The sequence below is a fragment of the Aedes aegypti genome, chromosome 2, assembly GCF_002204515.2.
Source record: "Aedes aegypti strain LVP_AGWG chromosome 2, AaegL5.0 Primary Assembly, whole genome shotgun sequence".
Classification (NCBI taxonomy): domain Eukaryota; kingdom Metazoa; phylum Arthropoda; class Insecta; order Diptera; family Culicidae; genus Aedes; species Aedes aegypti.
In genome coordinates this window covers 24,673,707-24,692,311 of record NC_035108.1, presented here as the reverse complement: position 1 = coordinate 24,692,311, position 18,605 = coordinate 24,673,707, and the positions used below count along the sequence as shown (strand labels likewise).

Genomic DNA, 18,605 nt, shown 5'->3' with positions numbered 1-18,605 from the left:
AGTCTTGGTTTCAGACTCATTATGCCAAACGACTATTATACCAAACGACCATTATGCCAAGCGACTTTATGCCAAATGACCATTATGCCAAACGACTTTATGCCAAACGGCTTTATGCCAAACGACTTTATGCCAAATGACCTACCACCCAAAAACGGTCTTCTACAAAGTTGTTTGTATTAGTAAGGTCCTTTGTTCGGTGTTATTGAAAATTAGGGTGGACCACTTTTTCATAGAAATTGTGTAACTAACTTTCTTATTTGTAGAAATTATATTATACATGCTTCAGCAGAGTTTTAGACCATTCAATTTCAAGCAACTTTGCCAAAAAAAGTTTTTTTGTATCTCTTAAATTGATCGATTTAGAGCTATTTTCCTACGGTGACATAGTGTGGTCCGAACAAAACTGGTTTTCTGGCTCTAGAGTTTTCAATTCAAATTTCTCATCAAAGTAGTCTATAAAACACTTTTAGAGCTCTAAAAAATGCGTAACTTGGTGAGTGAAGGAACTCGCTATCTCTTTTCGTTTGGGAGTTATTGTTGTTTTTCTCTCAAAAACACGCCTACTTTGATTGTCAATATCTCTGATTGGGGCAAATATAAAAAATATCTTTTGACGGCATTGAAAAGGCAAAATGAAATTGTATATTATATCAAAAAATTACAGATGTGTTATTTTTGTAACTCTTATAAAATGTCTTTAAAAACAAATATTTTTTATCACAAAAACTTTAATAACTTTTGAACTAAAATAGATATCATCAATATTTTTGCATGAAAATTTGCGTTTTATTAATTTCTAAAAGTCGTTCATAGACGACTTTGACGAGAAACTAATATTAAAAAAAACTAGAGTTGAAAAACTTATTTTTGTTGGACCACCCTGCGATGATTAGGAAAAATTGCTCTAGATTGGACAAATTTCGAGCTACAGAAAAACTTTTTTTGGCAAAGTTGGTCAAAATTTCAAGTTCTTCCGCTTTGCCTAAGAGTATATACCAGTATTTTTTGCAAATAAAAAAGTTGAATATATGATTTGTGTGATATTGTGGGCCACCCTAGTTTTAAATGACACAGTATGAAAGCTAACATTTTTAAAAACAGTTTTGTAGAAGATCATTTTTGTCTAAAATTTTATTTTCATGCTCAAAATGCAAAATTATGAAGAAATCCATACCATGCAAATCTTCAAAATAGTTTTAGAGCCCTATCTTTCTTATTTCAGATTTCTCGTCAAAGCGGTCTATGAACGACTTTAAGAACTTAACAAAACGCAAATTTTCATGCAAAAATATTGATGATATCTATTTTAGTTCGAAAGTTATTGAAGTTTTTCTGCTTAAAATTCTTCGTTTTTCAGGGCATTTTATTAGAGTTACAAAAATAACACATCTGTAATTTTTTGATATAATATACAATTTCATTTTGCCTATTTAATGCCGTCAAAAGATATTTTTTATGTTTGCCCCAATCAGAGATATTCACAATCAAAGCAGGCATGTTTTTGAGAGAAAAACAACAATAACTCCCAAACGGAAAAAGATAGCGAGTTTCTTCACTCACCAAATTACGCATTTTTTAGAGCTCTAAAAGTGTTTCATAGACTACTTTGATGAGAAATTTGAATTGAAAACTCTAGAGCCAGAAAACCAGTTTTGTTCGGACCACCCTATGTCACCGTAGGAAAATAGCTCTAAATCGATCAATTTAAGAGATACAAAAAAACTTTTTTTGGCAAAGTTGCTTGAAATTGAATGGTCTACAACTTTGCTGAAGCATGTATAATATAATTTCTACAAATAAGAAAGTTAGTTACACAATTTCTATGAAAAAGTGGTCCACCCTAATTTTCAATAACACCAAACAAACGACCTTACTAATACAAACAACTTTGTAGAAGACCGTTTTTGTCTAATGTTTCATTCTAAAGCTCAAAATGCGTCTTTCCTCGTAAAACTGATTTCTGGACCACTGTGCACTGTATAGTAGGTTCCATGGGCCCTGGGGGATGAGGTCATGTTTCGAGTTGGCCACATCTCTAGGAGCCCCTGGAATATACTATAGCGTGATTATTATATCTTGTGGTTCTGAAAATGCTCGCCATTTTCCAAGTCACATGGATCTTACTGTTTATGGTAGAATGTGATTCTAAACAGATGAACGGACATGTTCCGAATTGGCCACATCCCCCGGGGCACCTGGAACCTACTATAAAGTGGTTATGGCAGCCGGTGATGCTGGAAATGCTTCGGAAAGCATAACCTTTGAAAATAATGAAGTTTGATGCCCATATTGATATGGTTCCGGATATGTTCCTAATTGACCACTTCCCCCAGGGCACCTGGAACGTTCTATAGAGTGGTCTGTGCATCTAATAGTTCTGAATACGCTGCAGGAAACATCATTTTTAAGGTTGGTGTCCATATCCAAGCGGACACCAACCTTAAAAATGATCCGGATCAATTTCAATCAAAGCTCCGGATAATATTTACATGATTGGAAATACAAACATGACTGACCATGCTTTCCGGAACCAGTTTTACGGAAATGGTCATATTTCTGAAGATTTCCAACCAATCTTAATGCGTCCGGTGGCATTCAACTTCCTATTAGTTCTAGTTTCTAGGAAAATTGCAAACCTCTATCTAACTTTACACCACACAAAAATACAAGCGACAGAAAAAATGACATTTGGACATGACCTCAGAAAATCCGGAACATCTCCGGTGTCCAGTGGCCAATATGCATGGCCAAGGAAGTTCCTAAAACTGGACCAAATTTGCCGTCGACTGCTTCCAGATGCATCCAATTTCATCCATTTTTCATAAAGTTATAAGCATTTGAATTTGGGCAAAATTTTGCCTATCCCCTGTACTATCTATATCATTTTATTACATTTTTTGCATACTATTAGAGGTTTTCGTTTTCATTCATTCATTCATTAAAATAGCATTATATGCGTATATAAAACTGACATACATCAAATGATTACCCTATATGCGCATATAATGCTGTTACCGTGCCGCATTATCGTGCTTACTGGTTACTTGAGACGTCTTGCACTGAAAGTGCTGCTTTTTGTATGCAGGCAGTTGGCAAGCATCGGGTAAAATGTTCACTGTTGATTGACTTGTAAGTCTGTAGGGGAGGGATGGCAAAATGAACACCTTAGGTATTTCACCTCGCTTCTAATGAAAAAACGATGAAATTGTATAGTTCGATCGCACAACATCCAAAATAGAGAAGTTATCTAACGTGGAAAGGAGGAATATTGATGATTAACTCCTGACGTTCCCAAGCAGCCCAGCAAAAGCGCATTCTTGAACGATTCTTCGCTGGAATTCCACATGCACCAAGATATGCCAAGAAAATCAGCAGCAAATCAGGCGCCGTCCACAAATTATGTAACGCTATAGGGGAAGAAGAGCTCAAGCGTTACGGCTTATACAAAATTTTCATTCTTTCCATAAAAATAAAAAGCGTTACGGATGTGGGGTTTTGGAAATTTTCAGTTTTAGCATTACGTAACAAATGGACGCTGCCTTATTCAATTCTCATTTTCTGTGAATATATCGCACAATTTTTGTAATGGGCCTACGCAGCATTGGCATAGAAAACTCTCCGACAACCTTCAGGTCATTGCGCAGAAGCATCGCGCTGATGCTGTGTAGGGGAACTGGGGGTAAAATGAGCACCCTAAGCAATTTTCATGTTTTCTTGCTTATGAAGCTGTCAGATTCTTTTTATTTAATTATTTATTTATTTATTTTTAACTTGAAATTTTGGAAGAGGGAAAAACCCCTTTGAGTGATTTCTTACCGAAATCTTTCTCGAAAAGGCACAAAACCTCTTCATCTTTTCCAAAAACATTATAAAATAAACAATCTTAACAATAAGAGTCTCAAACGGCATTGATCCATAGCAGAGCCAAATCCTTGAAGAAGTGAAAGGTCCTAGGAAAGGTCCATAATAGTTAAGGTACCACATATAGAAAACTGTTCTTCAAAGCTGAAAAGAAACATACGAAAAAAAAGACAAGTATCATACATAATAGGAGATTTCATTCAAAAACTGAAATAAAAGTTTCAATATTGGAAGGCACATATTTCCTAAAATATTTCTAACAGATATTGGAGTAGTATGATTTAAATTTTGAATTTGTTTTAAAAATGTATTCCTTGGTATAACGTATCTTGAACAATGGAAAATTATATGATCAATGTCTTCATAGAATGGTCCACAATCACATAAATTTGAATCTTTTGTGTCGATGCGATATAAATGATTGTTACAATTATAATGATTTGAAATCAGTCTTGAAATGCTACAAATGAAATTTCGACTAACTGCTAAATATTTAAACCATGGATTTAGACAAACTTTTGGTTGAATAGAATGACACCAACGCCCTTTATCACTAGAGTCCCAAGACGTTTGCCAATCATTTAAGGAAGATTTCTCAAATTTTGTATGATATTCAGATGCAGAAATACTGCGGTTATATGTAATACCACAACGAACACCCAATTTAGCTAAAGAATCAGCTTGTTCATTACCATAAATTTTTGAATAGGATGGAACCCATACAAATTTAACGATAAATCCTAGTAAATTTAGTTCAAATAATAATTGTTTTATCATTAGAATAAGATGATGAGTTTTAGCATGAAAATTTACGGATCTAATGGCTTTAAGACAACTGAAACTATCAGAACAAATAAAAAATATATTTGGTGAACGATTTTTTATCAAACTGCATGTAAAATATAATGCAGTTAGTTCCGCAATAAAAATAAAACATGGAGATTGTAATTTAAAAACATGTGCTGCAAAAAGATTGTATACTCCGAACCCTGCAATGTCCTTCAATAAAGAACCATCTGAAAAATAAAGTTGGTCAACATTTACACCAATAAATTTACGATGAAAAAACAAACTAGCAAACCGAGGATAATCATTGTGTGACATTTGTTTCAATTCTTCATGTAAAGATAAATCAATTAAAGGTTGGAACGAATGGATTTGAATTTCATATTTAAAAAAAAAGCTTGACGAATCAGTTATAATATTTTGATTTATACAATGATTGAAGAAGTCTAAAATTTTACTTGTTGGATTAATTTCAGCTAATGATTTTAAAATTGTGATTATCGGATGATTATTCGAAATACATTGTGTAATATATTTGCAATTTAATTCATGAAAACGAATTTTCAATGGAACAATTCCTGCTAAAACTTCCACAGATTTTGTATGAGTGGAATTCATTAATTTTAAACAAATTCTCAAACAACGATATTGAATTATTTTCAATTTTAGAAAAATGTGTAGGAGCAGTACTTCCAAAGGTAAAACAACCATATTCTAGAACAGAACGTATTGTCGTTGTATAAAGTGTTATTAAATCGGAAGGATGAACACCCCACCAGGCACCAGTTATTGTTTTAAGGAAATTTATTCGCTTCGAACACGTTTTTTGAATATACTGAATATGATACTTCCACGTTAATTTGGAATCATATTCCGAGGTATTTATATTCATCAACCTGTTCAATTTCAATATTTTTAAAAAATAAACTAATGTTAATGACAGAATGTTTACGCGAAAATATTATAAATTTTGTTTTAGCTACTGAAAATGTAAAACCATTTGTATGTGCCCAGCTACAAATATTATCCAATGCACATTGCATAAAATTACGAATCACTTCTCTATTTTTTCCACTGACAGATAAAACCTTGTCATCAGCAAATTGATAAAAATGGCAACCATTTGGTATAATAGATGCTAAATCACTTGTAAATAAATTGTATAAGAAAGGACTCAAACAAGACCAAAATAGCTATAACGAACCATTTTAGAAGATTCATTGTGAAAAAAATTCATAATTTTGAAAGAAAATAAATTACATATTAAATTTGATAAAACGATAGGAATTTTGAAATTTATCATTTTTTTATATAATAAATCAATGAGAACAGAATCATATGCTCCAGAAACATCAAGAAAAGTGGAAACCATGTCTTGCTTTCTATTGAATGAAAGATGAATTTGAGATGCTAAAAGAGCAATACAATCACGAGTACCACAACCTTTCCTGAAACCATATTGTGATGAAGCAAAAATTTTATTCCTCTCAGCCCATAATTCAAGGCGATTCAAAAGCATTCGTTCCATAAGTACACATGACAATAAACTAATAGGTCTTCTACTGTCAGCCAATGAAGGATTTTTACCTGGTTTTAATAAACTAATAACTTTTACAAAACGCCATTCTGGTGGGAATATATTTTGAAGAATAAAAGAATTATATAATGATAGTAAATGCATTTTGCCTTCAAACGGTAAATTTTGTAGTACAATAAATTTTATTTTATCAATTCCTGGAGAAGTACTATGAGTAACAGATAGAGCTAAATTAATTTCTTCCAGAGAAAATAATTTGTGCATTGTGGCTCAGGAAAATAGTTAAATGTTTGATGAGTTTTAAAATTTATATTTTGAGATACAAAATTAGGACAAATTTTTGATGCAAATTTTTCTATCCATTCTGAAGAATATTCCAAAATAGGTTGAGTTGAAAATTCGTAATTTCTTAAATTTCTTGCAACTTTCCATAAAGTGGATAATGAAGATTCTTTATCAAGATTTTAAACAAAACTTTTCCAATAATTTCTTTTCTTAAATTTGGTTATCCTAGTAAATTGTGCTTCAGCTTTGCAATATGAAAAGTAATTATCCAAAGAACCAAACCTTCGAAATTTTTTAAATGCATCAGATTTATTTTTAAAAGCTAATGAACAATCATTATCCCACCAAAATGTCGGACGTTTTTTATCAGGAGATTTAGAGACATGTTTTTTTGTTTTGCGATTTTATTAAAGTTTCCATTAAAAGCTTCAAGAATATTTCATAATTTTCAAGTGGAGTTGTGGAGTAATCAAAATGTATTAAAGAAAAAGAAACTAGATCAGAAAATTTATTCCAGTCAACATTTTTACATAAATCTGGAGAATTTACTAAAGCATATTTTGAATTGATTTTAGAACTATAAATTTGAATTAAAATTGGTGAATGATCACTACCGTTTGGATCATCAATTATTTTCCAGGACGAAATAAATGATAAATAACTGGAACAAAATGATAAATCAATAACTGAATTATGAGCTTTGGGAACAGCAATTCTGGTAAATGATCCATCATTCAAAACATTTAAATTTAATTCGTCAATCAAGTCCATTATTAATGAACCTCTGCCATCAATTTTATCGCTTCCCCAGGCAAAATTATGTGCATTGAAATCCCCAAGAATATAAAAAGGAGAAGGTACATCATCTAAAATATTTTTAATTTCAGATAATGAAAAAGAAACATTTGGAGGAATGTACATACAAATAATTGAAAACTTAAAACCAACATAATTGACGGAAATAGCAATAAATTCAATATTAGTATTGAGAGATATATCCAAATATTTGAATTCAATATTATCGCGGATACCGATCAATACCTCTCCAAATGGTACATTTCTATCACAACGAACAATATGATATGATGGAATACAAAAAACTTTATCCTTAGTGAGCCAAGTCTCATTCAAACAAAATATATCTAAATCATAATTTGTCAACAAGGCTTTAAGCCTATCAATTTTTGGGGAAATACTGTGACAATTCCATTGCAAGATATTCAATCCTTTGAAATTGTCTAAAGCCATTAGGAAAATAATGAAGACAAAAGGGTCCAAATGATTTAAGTTTTTCAAAAAGATTCACAAGAAAGGGTAATATCTTCTTAATTAAATTTTTCCAAAAATCGCTCATACCTAATAAGTTTAATATTTCTTCTAAAATGCTCAAAATGGAAAAATCATTTTTTTCACTGCCTGAAATATTGTTATCATTATTATTTTCTCCATTTTTATCATTAATTTTCTGAAATCCGGGAACATTTTTTGAAGTAGATGCAATATTAAGAGGAGGAAAATTTTGTTCAAACAATTTTGAAGAATGAGTATATGATTTGGGATCATTATAAACAGAGCAAACATTAGGACGTTTCCTTTTACTTGGAGGTTTGTAAATATATGTATCGCTTTTATCAAATGTATTATCATTTTTAATATCTAATAAAGTTTCATATAGATTTGGTGAACTAAAATCAACAGAATCAAAATCTCTGAATATGAATATTTATTTTGATTTCTTAGTTTTTCATTAAGTTTTTTTTTGATTGGATATGTATACCGAACAATTATTAATTGAATTATGTTTTTGTTTGCAATAAATACAAATATCTGATTTTAATTTACATTCAGATGTAGAATGAAGATCTCCACATTTTGAGCATTTTTGTTTATTTGAGCAAAAATCAGATGTATGCCCAAATAGAAGACATCTATTACAATGCATGAGCTTTGGAAAATAAAGCCTCACGCGAAAAAAAACATTATCAATATTCAAAAAATCTGGCAATACAGATCCTGAAAAAGTAATTTTAATACAATTGGAATGAACATATTTGGAAATTCCATTTGCATCAAATGATAATTTCGACAAACGTTCGCAATCTAAGATTTTGACCGGTTAAATCGATTGATTTCTAAAAATGCCAGAGCCATGGGACCTAATTATGTCACAATCTAATGATTCATCGTAAATGACTCCGTTGATTTCACAAGAATCACACGAAGCATACACACGATAATAATCATTAAATAATTTAGACTCTAAAAGAAAATTGGCTTCATCTCTTGTTCCAAAAACAACTCTACACAGTTAAAAATAATGAAGATTACACGTCATGTAAACTTCATTTATGCGATGTAAACATGACGTCATGTAAATTTAAGTCTGGAATCATGTAAATTTGTGTTATATGTCATGTAATCAAACAGAATCCTGCTGGATTACATGACATATAATTGAAGTTTACATGACATGTCATGTAAATATCCATTATATACCACGCTCCAATTATGTGCATTATATGTCTCAGAAATTTACACGTTTCGTTCGAGCTGTGTAAGTTTGTCTAAGGAAATTTTTTTAATTTCCTTCACTGATTTATATTTCTTGTATACTTCCGATGAGATCAACTAAACATTTATAGGTCGATCTTTCTTTCGGAAATAGACAGGAAATGGACCAGCAAAAGTTGAAGGATAAATTTTTATACGAAATGGTTTTGATGTTGAAGGTACTTAATCATTATTAGTATCTGAATTTTGCGCACCCCCGTCAATTTCCATAGTGGAAATAGAACGGGGATTCAACTAATAATAACAACAAACTAAACAAACAACAAAACAAGTAGGGTAATACTTAACAAACTCCAAAATGAATCCAGGAAACACCGGAATGACCAAATGGACCAAATGTTTTCACTTCTTCAATCACCGTCAAAAATGTTTCAAAAATAACGCCAACCAGCTAATAGGGGAAGCTTAACACAGGTTAAGGGGACACGGGAGACCGTGTTATTTTCCCTATCTTTTGTCTCACTCTAACAATTATCATCAAAACTTTGTGGAAGCAAATCTCGAGTTTTAGTGAACCGATGAAGCTGAAAATGTATTGGGTTATGCACAACATATATAGAATCATAGTGATACATTTTTCGCATCGATATATGAAGTGGTTCTTGGGATTTGCTTCTTCAAATGGATAGTGTGATTATGATGACGTCCCGTGCGGCCTTAACCAGATCTTACAGGACCCAATCAAGTAAATCGTCACAATTGGAAATTCTTGAAAAATCGTATCTGAAAAATGGAAGAAAAATGACAAGCAGAAAAAAGACCATCCAAGCCGGTCAAGGCCTACTTACCGTTTTTTTTTTATTTATTTATTATTTTTTTTTTTTCAATTGCTTAGAATTGAAGAAGGATGTTTATGCAATGTAACAAGTTGAAAAATTGTGATGAAATTAGAATTTATCAACATTATTATAATTTTGAATATTTCTTTCCACAGAGTCAATGTTCCAAACATGTGGGTAAAATGAACATGTGACGGGGGTAATATGAACATATATTTGGGGGTAAAATGAACATACGATGGGGGTAATATGAACATATACTGGGGGTAAAATGAACATGTAGTGGGGGTAAAATGAACACCTTTGAAATTGAACGGGTTGCGGCATGATGCTCGGCATCTGGTGCATGTTCAATGCATAACTCACGGACAATCCGGAATCGATGGAACGTTTAGCCGCGACCATTTGGATGGCTGTCCATGTATGTCTTTGTGTTTTCTCCGGAAAACTCTCGGAATCTGAAATAAAATCCAGTAGTATTCACCCTGCAATGGTGTTTATATTACCCACATCTCGAGTGGTTCATTTTACCCCCAAAGAATCAACATCTTCAAATCATTTGTTCTACGAAATTAGAACATAATAATACTTTCAATTTCCGTCTACTTATCATAAATACTTTAAAGATATGATGTGCTACGCAGTCAAATAGATTTTTTATGGTTTTAGTCATAAAAACCTTTAATTCCAGGAGTGAAAATATACATCACATGAGAAAACGGAGAGGCGTACTTTGTTTTGTTTACTTTTACAGCTTGTGACAGTTCTAGATTGCGCTAGAGTTGTCGAAATAGTTCCTAGTACAGCTTGTAAGCTGTACAACTTGAAACGTTCTGTTTTGGTTTATGTCCGAATTACACTACCAAGACAGCTGTATTAAATGTGATGGCTCCACATCAGTCTGCAATGATGGATCACGATAACAAAATGGCGTACAGCATCTCCTGTTCGCGAAAACCTAAAAAACGTTGTCCATTACTCATGCGTAGGTATTTTAATTCTTATTGATTTTTTTTTCGTTTCTCCTTCAACTGTTCTAAGTTCAGATGCTATATCAACTACTTAGTTTTTGTTCTATAGTACTTTTGTTTTCTGATCATTGTCGACCAATATATCGAATTTTATTCAAAAATCAGTCTTCAATCAGTGATTTTTAATAAGGTTTCCGTTGTGTCATCTGCGCAACAATCGGATATTTTGAAACGTGGTAAATCAACAATTATTGGTCAATACAGTCAACTTTCTATGCCTCGATATTGAAGGGATTACTCGTTACATTCTTGGCAAATTTATTCAATAAATGTTGACACTGGTTCAGTCGTTACGAGCATCATATAATCGAATGCTTACTCAGTTTGAACTGGTTCCGTTTCAACATTGCGCTCGAAGGTGTTAATTTTTCATCAAACAGCCGAAACACCAAAATCACGGACTTTGAGCGTGTCGATTTATCGAGAGATCAAAGTATCTGATGCACAAAGCGTGAGTGTTTCGTGCTGAACAAAAGCTCGTAAATCTCCTTTTTATTACTGGCGTTACGTCCCCACTGGAATAGAGCATGATTTTCGACTTTAAAAACGCACAGATATTAGCAGGAAACTTTCCTCGCCAAATAATCAATTTTTCATTTATTTATCGTGTGGCCAGTACGAAGATGCTCTATGCGCTGGGGAGACGAGGAAAATTGCAAACCAAAAGATCTTCGATCAGACCGGGATGCAGACTCGCTTCTACAATCAGTATAGGGCGCAATATTTTGAGCCAGGTATGAAAGTACAACTTACCAAATCTTGCTTTTGTCTATTGAAACTGAAACAATTGAGGAGATTAGAAGCAAAGGGGTGTGTGACAAAAAAAACTAGTTTTGAGAAAATCGACCTTGACTTTCCGTTGACTTTCCGTTTCATAAAAATTGTATGAGAACCAATCTATCTTATATCAGTATGTTTCTGTTGAACCTGAAATACCGTTGGAAAGAATGAAAATATTAGATTTTTTAGTGAACTTAACTCAAAAACAAACAAAATGTCAATTACTTTGGGTTTCTCAATTATTCGCAAATTTCGGTTATGTAACGAAAGTAATGTTTGCTATCTATCTATGTTCAACAATTATTTATGACAATACAACCACAAGACAATCCCTTGAAACATTATGAATAAAAAAACTTGAGACACTTTCCTTCGACGTCTTTCCCTATCTGAATGCATCCTTAAATAACTTTCAAAATTTCTATCTACCAGGTGTTGGAACAAATTTTGGCAACGTTAAGCAACAAGGGAGTATTTCAATACTTTTGTTTTGCTAAGATAAAACCCGGATACACAATTGAAATTCAGAGGACACCACGATCAACCAACCATAACAACTATTTAAAAACAAAGCAACCCTCTACTTTTATGTACCGTAAAACAAGTGCCCATCGCCGACGTCAAATCATACGTCACCACGAATTCGAACACACAACAAACCTTCGAAAGGTTGAAGCCCCGACCGAAACGACAAACCTATCTAAGCCACATGCCTCGAATTCTGTTTACACTTGACAAGTCCTTCAAACACTGATAAATGGGGTCACTGATCGAATTGGAGCAGTTGGTTACTAAGTAATGCGAATTCAGTGGAGCACATTTGCGGACACCAAGGCAATTGTGATATTTCTATGTATATGTAACACACGTATTTTCATGTTTCAATTTGTTGATTCTATATTGTAAATCTCACAAAAACTCACTTTAATGTAAAGCATATTTACAATTTTTCCAATCACTGGTCTTGCCAAGGAAACTGTTTCACCAGCACTTTTTTGGCAACCATCTTGAATTGCTACTAATGTTTCTTCTACACAACGCGACTACACTACAGCCAAAATCACAAACTTTGTCGATGATACGTTGAGCACCGCTCAGAAGCTGCACTGCAGCTATCGTTTCATTATCCGACGGCAATCATCCGCGCGGCTTCAGGGGGAAAATCCCAAAGATTAAAGCTTTGCACACGACCTGGGCTGCTGATTGTGTTTTAGCACATGGGCTGTGCTAATTTGCATTTCGTATCACCGAACGAACGAGTTCCACCAGATTGGGGAAATCTTCCGTCTTCATTTCGCAGATATTTAGCGCATTTTTAGGTTTGTTCCATCAGGTTGGCACTGACTTCGGTTGGCCTTGGCGCGGCCTACTTCTCCGGTAGTTTGATAATTGGCTTAACAGGCGCTTCCCAGTGTTCTTCGCAGTAGTCTACGAGTTTGTCTTCGACCTTGGAGAGCACCTCGGTTTGATGGTCCGAAGACCAATTTTTCTGGATCAGGGCACACGATTGAACCGTGCTGGAGCCGAGCAGTCGACTTAGTTTTTCTGCACTGTCAACCTGCAAATTGGAAAGAGAGAAAATAAACATTTTATTAATAACCAGTGCGTAAATGCATAATTAATGCGAGGTCATGAAATACATGTCTTCCCAAGCAACCCGACGGAGTCTGATGAAACCCTTTCTTGGAAACTCACCTTAATTATGTAAATATCGTTCTCGAAGCAAAACGCTTGCAGAAGCACCTCGTGCATGTGGGTGGCACTGTCTCCGGGTTTGGGTGGTGCCATGAAGCAAAACAGAAACTCTTCGGGCGTTTTGGCGAGATTGCTAATCGCATCAGATAGGCCCATTATCAACCGGTTTTCAATTTTGGCAAGTAGCAACGCATGCTTCGCTGCCAGTCCTATCTCCACTTCACTTAGGCTTTCACTACCACTTGCTTCAGAACTGCTCTTCTTGTACTCAAACGGTGGCATTTGTAAGCACAGGCTCACCGTTTCTCTAACTGCCGCAATAACCATAGTGCTGCTGCTGTTGTTTTTATTGTTGTCACTAGGCGATGATAGAAATCCGCGAGATATTGCGTAATCCAAGGTTGGTTTGTTTGTTTGGTTTCGACTCGACTTAAAGCTGAGCGCGAAACTTGGTGAGCGAACTTTTTTTTTCTACTTGTGAGCGACGCGAACTGGTCAGTTGTAAAACGTGAAATGATTGCCCGTCCAGCCGAAGGGGGCCCCTTTTATAGACGAGAGAATCGTGCGCGGTTCGTTTAGGCTGAGCGCACGCGGCCGCTGTGATGCCAGAATCTTTTCTACGAGTCGGAATTTTTGCAAGGGTCAAATTGATCGTTAATTGTTCTAAATATATAATCAATCCGAGTGTTTGTAAACATTCGCGGCGTAGTTTTGGGTATGTGACATTCCGATCGTTTTCTCACGGATGTTGTTTGGCCTTGATATACGGAGGTACTACCATTTTGTTTTACGACAAGCTGAATAGAAAGCCGTAATTATAATTGGGTCATAAAAATATTCGTGGAAATCTCCAGCGACATATATAAGAGTTAGTAAAGCTGTATAGCTTAACTCAGCGGTTTTCATATCGTGCTCCACGAGGCCTTTGCAGGTGCTCCGCGACAGTTTTGCAAATTTGTACCAATGCTTTAAAAAAAAACTAAAATTCGCTTTTAATTATATCAACCAAGCCCTATTTTGAATTTTGGAGAGTTCAAATTCAAAGCATAAAATAACCGATCATGCTGCAAATTTGATGGGTGCAGGTCTTTAGGCCGAAAGAACATTTGATCATCTACTACTTTTTCAAATGGCTAACGCATTCATCAGTGTGTTTTCTTTCTCTTGATTAAAGGCTGTTCTTTCTAGTTATATATCACAGCGGATATTGTAGGCTTCTAGGTAATGCACGTTATTAAATCATAGACTCGTAGTCTTCCCAATGTCGATCAATTTTGTACTTTCATGTACCTCGGATATTTTTACGAAAACGTTCAACATTTGAATTTCTTTATTTATTTATTTATCGAACTAAAAATTTTGAAAGAGGGAAAAACCCCTTTGAGTGATATCAATTGGAAATCGTTCTCAAAAGGGCACAAAACCTCTTTATCCTTTCTTATTACGTTACAAAAATAAATCTTAAAACTAAAAGCTCAACCGGAAGTGATCCATATCAGAGCCAAATTCTTGAAAAGGAAGTAACCAAAAAGGGAGGATTATTGCAGGGTACAAGGGAAGGTTATTTTCTTGATTTCTGAAACGAAAGAGATAAAAAGCAAAGCAGTATCAAACAATATAACTAATATCTCTGAAAAAGTTGTATAAAATTTTTAACATAGGAAGTGATTTGCTACCAAGAATATCACGAACAGATATAGGTACTGTAATTTCTAAACTTTTGTATTTTTCTATTATTTTTTTCCTAGGCAAAATATATTTTTTGCAATAAAAACTATGTGATCGATATCTTGATAAGATTCTCCACAATCACATAAATTTGAATCAATTATGTTAATACGATATAAATGACTATTACAAATATAATGATTAGAAATGAGTCTTGCAAACATGCAAATGAAATTTCTTCCGACAGACAGTTTTTTAAACCAGGTACTTTCATCCACAATTGGAAAAATGGAATGACACCATCGACGTTTATCACTAGAATCCCAATCAATTTGCCAAGAATATAAAGCATTTCTTTTGATTTTAGCATAATATTCCGAATGAAAAACATTTCGTTCATAAATAATTCCGCGAGTAGCTCCTAGTTTAGCTAAATAATCCGCTTGTTCGTTACCAAATATATTACTATGGACTGGAACCCAAACAAATTTAATTATAAACCCCTGAGAATGCAAATCGTATAACAATTTTCGTATCAATAAAATTATATAATGGGTTTTAAAATTCAATTTTGAAGATTCGATGGAATTGATACAACTCAAACTACACAGTTAAAAATAATGAAGATTACACGTTATGTACACTTCATTTATGCCATGTAAACACGAAATCATGTAAATTTAAGTCAGAAATAATGTAAAAATGTGTTATATGTCATGTAATCACTCAGGATCCTGCTGGATTACATGACATATAATTGAAGTTTACATGACATATCATGTAAATATCCATGATTTTCCACGCTCCAATTATGTGCATCATATGTCTTAGAAATTTACACGTTTCGTTCGAACTGTGTATCAGTACAAATAACGAACATATTTGGAGGATGATCCTTTATTATGTTACATGTGAAGTACAATGCTATCAATTCAGCTACAAAAATAGAACAAGGAGATTTCAATTTGTAAAAATGGACTACATCAATATTATAAACTCCAAAACCTGCACTATTTCGAATTAATGATCCATCCGTGTAATAAATAAATTTTTGGTCGAAGCCACAAAATTTTCGCTCAAAACATAATTTGGCATATCGAACACACATATGTCTTGGTATTTGATTTAATTCCCAATATAAAGATTTATCAACAAAGGTCTGAAAAGAGTGTACATTAATATCACAATTATAAAATGTATTTGGAAAACCAGGTAATATGTTTTCGGTAGAACAATGATTAAATGAGTTTAACATTTTACTAGAAGGATTTATTCCGTGTAAATCACTTAAAATTTGAATAAGGGGATGCTGATTTGTGAAACATTGACTTAGAAATTTACAATTTAATTCATGAAAACGAATTTTGAGTGGAACCACTCCTGCCAAAATTTCAACAGATTTAGTATGAGTAGAATTCATTAATTTTAAACAAATTCTTAAACAACGAAATTCAAGTTTAGAAAAATGAGTTTGAGTGGCACAACCAAAAGTAAAACAACCATATTCCAAAACTGAGCGTATTGTAGTTTTATAAAGAATAATCATATCAGAAGGATGAGCACCCCACCAAGTACCAGTAATTGTACGAAGAAAATTAATCCTTTTAGAACAAATTTTCTGGATGTATTTAATTTGAAAGTTACAATTTAATTTTGAATCATACCAAATACCAAGATACTTGTATTCAAATACTTATTCGATTTCTTATCCATTAAGAAATAAATCTACACTTACTGAGGAATGTTTACGTGAAAATATAATATATTTAGTTTTTTGCACTGAAAACGTAAAACCATTATCGTAAGCCCACGAATCAATATTATCTAAACAAATTTGCATATAATGACGTATTATTTCTCTATTATATCCACTTACGGAAATAACATTATCATCAGCAAATTGAACTAAAAAACAACCATTTTGGATAACAGATGAAAAATCACATGTGAATAAATTGTACAAAAAAGGACTCAAACAAGATCCTTGAGGAAGGCCAAAATAACTATTACGAGTAAATTTAGACGACCCATTGTGATAGAAATGCATAATTTTGAATGAAAATAAGTTGTATATGAAATTGGATAAAATTAAAGAAATTTTATAAGAATTCATTTTATTAAAAAGCAAATCAATAAGTACAGAATCATAAGCTCCAGACACGTCTAAAAAAGTAGAAATAGTATCCTGTTTTTTTATTAAAAGCAAGTTCAATTTGAGAAGCCAAAAATGCTGTACAATCACGAGTACCACGTCCTTTTCTGAAACCAAATTGACATGGAGATAAAATATTATTATGTTCAGCCCATATCTCGAGACGATTCAAAACCATTCTTTCCATAAGTTTACGAAGGCATGATAGTAAACTTATTGGTCTACGACTATCAGCCAATGAAGCATCTTTTCCTGGTTTAAGTATGTTTACTACTTTAACTGAACGCCAATCTAATGGAATAACATTTTGTAAAAGAAATGAATTGTAAATTGCAAGTAAATGAACTTTCCCTTCATAGGGTAAATTTTTAAGTACGATAAATTTAATATTGTGAATACCTGGTGCAGTATTATTTGTAATAGATAATGCCAAATCCAATTCTTCTAATGAAAATGGTGAACAAAGCTCTGGAAAATAATTAATCGATTGCTTTGTTCTAAAATTAATAGATTGAGGAACAAAATCTGGACAAATTTTAGATGCAAATTGATCAATCCAATTATCAGAATACTCCATTAAAACAGGAGAAGAATTATCATAATTTCTCAAATTTCTTGCTACAGACCACAATGTGGATAATGAAGTGTCTCTGTCAAGGTTTTCAATAAATTTTTTCCAATAATTTCTTTTCTTAAATTTTGGGGTACGGGTGAACCAAGCTTCTGCTTAACAATATAAGAAATAATTTTCTCTAGATCCTAAACGACGAAATTTTTTAAAAGCTTCCGATTTATTTTTTAAAGCAATTGAACAATCATTATCCCACCAAAATGTAGGACGTTTATTTTTTTTTATTATTGCAAACAATTTTATTTTTCTTAGATTTAAGTAAGCAATTGAACAAAATTTTGATGAATTTAGTGTAATTTTCAACTGGAGTATTTGAATCTTTAAGATTAATAAGTGAAAAAGAAATTAAATCCGAAAATTTAACCCAGTCAACATTTTTTGAATAATCAGGAATAGAAGAATTTACTTGAAGATTGTTTTGCATACAATGGCTCATTCGAATCAAAATTGGAAGATGATCACTATTATTTGGATCATTGATTATACTCCAAGTTGACCTAAACAACATTTGAATTATGATTTCGTTATTTGGAAGCTAAAACGGTGTGAAAAGCAATATTGCACAACAATAAAAGTCGAAAAATTTCCCAACTAAAGCAATTCTGTCGGTTTTAAGCCACGATTGTTTAAATATGTTATGAAAAATCAAATATAGTTTCATGTATTAGGCATCTTTGTCACAGTTCAACTTTGAAATAAAAAATTTTGCTCGATCTGATAGAACAAATCTTCAAATATAAAAACAGAATCGGAATTGATCAACTTAAATTATACTTCACAAATTTCGTAAGAATTATAGGATCGATATAAGCATGTAAAAAATCAG

At 33.0% G+C, this 18,605-nt stretch overlaps 2 protein-coding genes across 2 annotated transcripts in view; one reads left to right on the top strand and one right to left on the bottom strand.

The window, feature by feature from the left end:
• LOC5568478 (electron transfer flavoprotein beta subunit lysine methyltransferase) overlaps positions 1-18,605 on the top strand; it is a 126,696-nt gene that overhangs the window by 48,768 nt on the left and 59,323 nt on the right. The window lies entirely within an intron of this gene.
• Positions 12,505-13,865, bottom strand: LOC5568477 (growth arrest and DNA damage-inducible protein GADD45 alpha). Its single transcript, XM_001652260.2, has 2 exons — positions 13,329-13,865; positions 12,505-13,191 (listed from the first exon to the last, which is right to left on the bottom strand). Exons 1-2 carry the CDS (start codon positions 13,653-13,655, stop codon positions 13,000-13,002), a joined length of 519 nt encoding a protein of 172 aa, XP_001652310.1. The 5' UTR covers positions 13,656-13,865; the 3' UTR covers positions 12,505-12,999.

What these genes read in the sequence shown, in the direction of transcription:
- LOC5568477 (XM_001652260.2), bottom strand. Translation starts at nt 13,655, where the DNA reads ATGGTTATTGCGGCAGTTAGAGAAACGGTGAGCCTGTGCTTACAAATG. An exon ending in ACGATATTTACATAATTAAG is followed by an intron (nt 13,192 to 13,328) that starts GTGAGTTTCCAA and finishes TCCAATTTGCAG; the next exon opens with GTTGACAGTGCAGAAAAACT.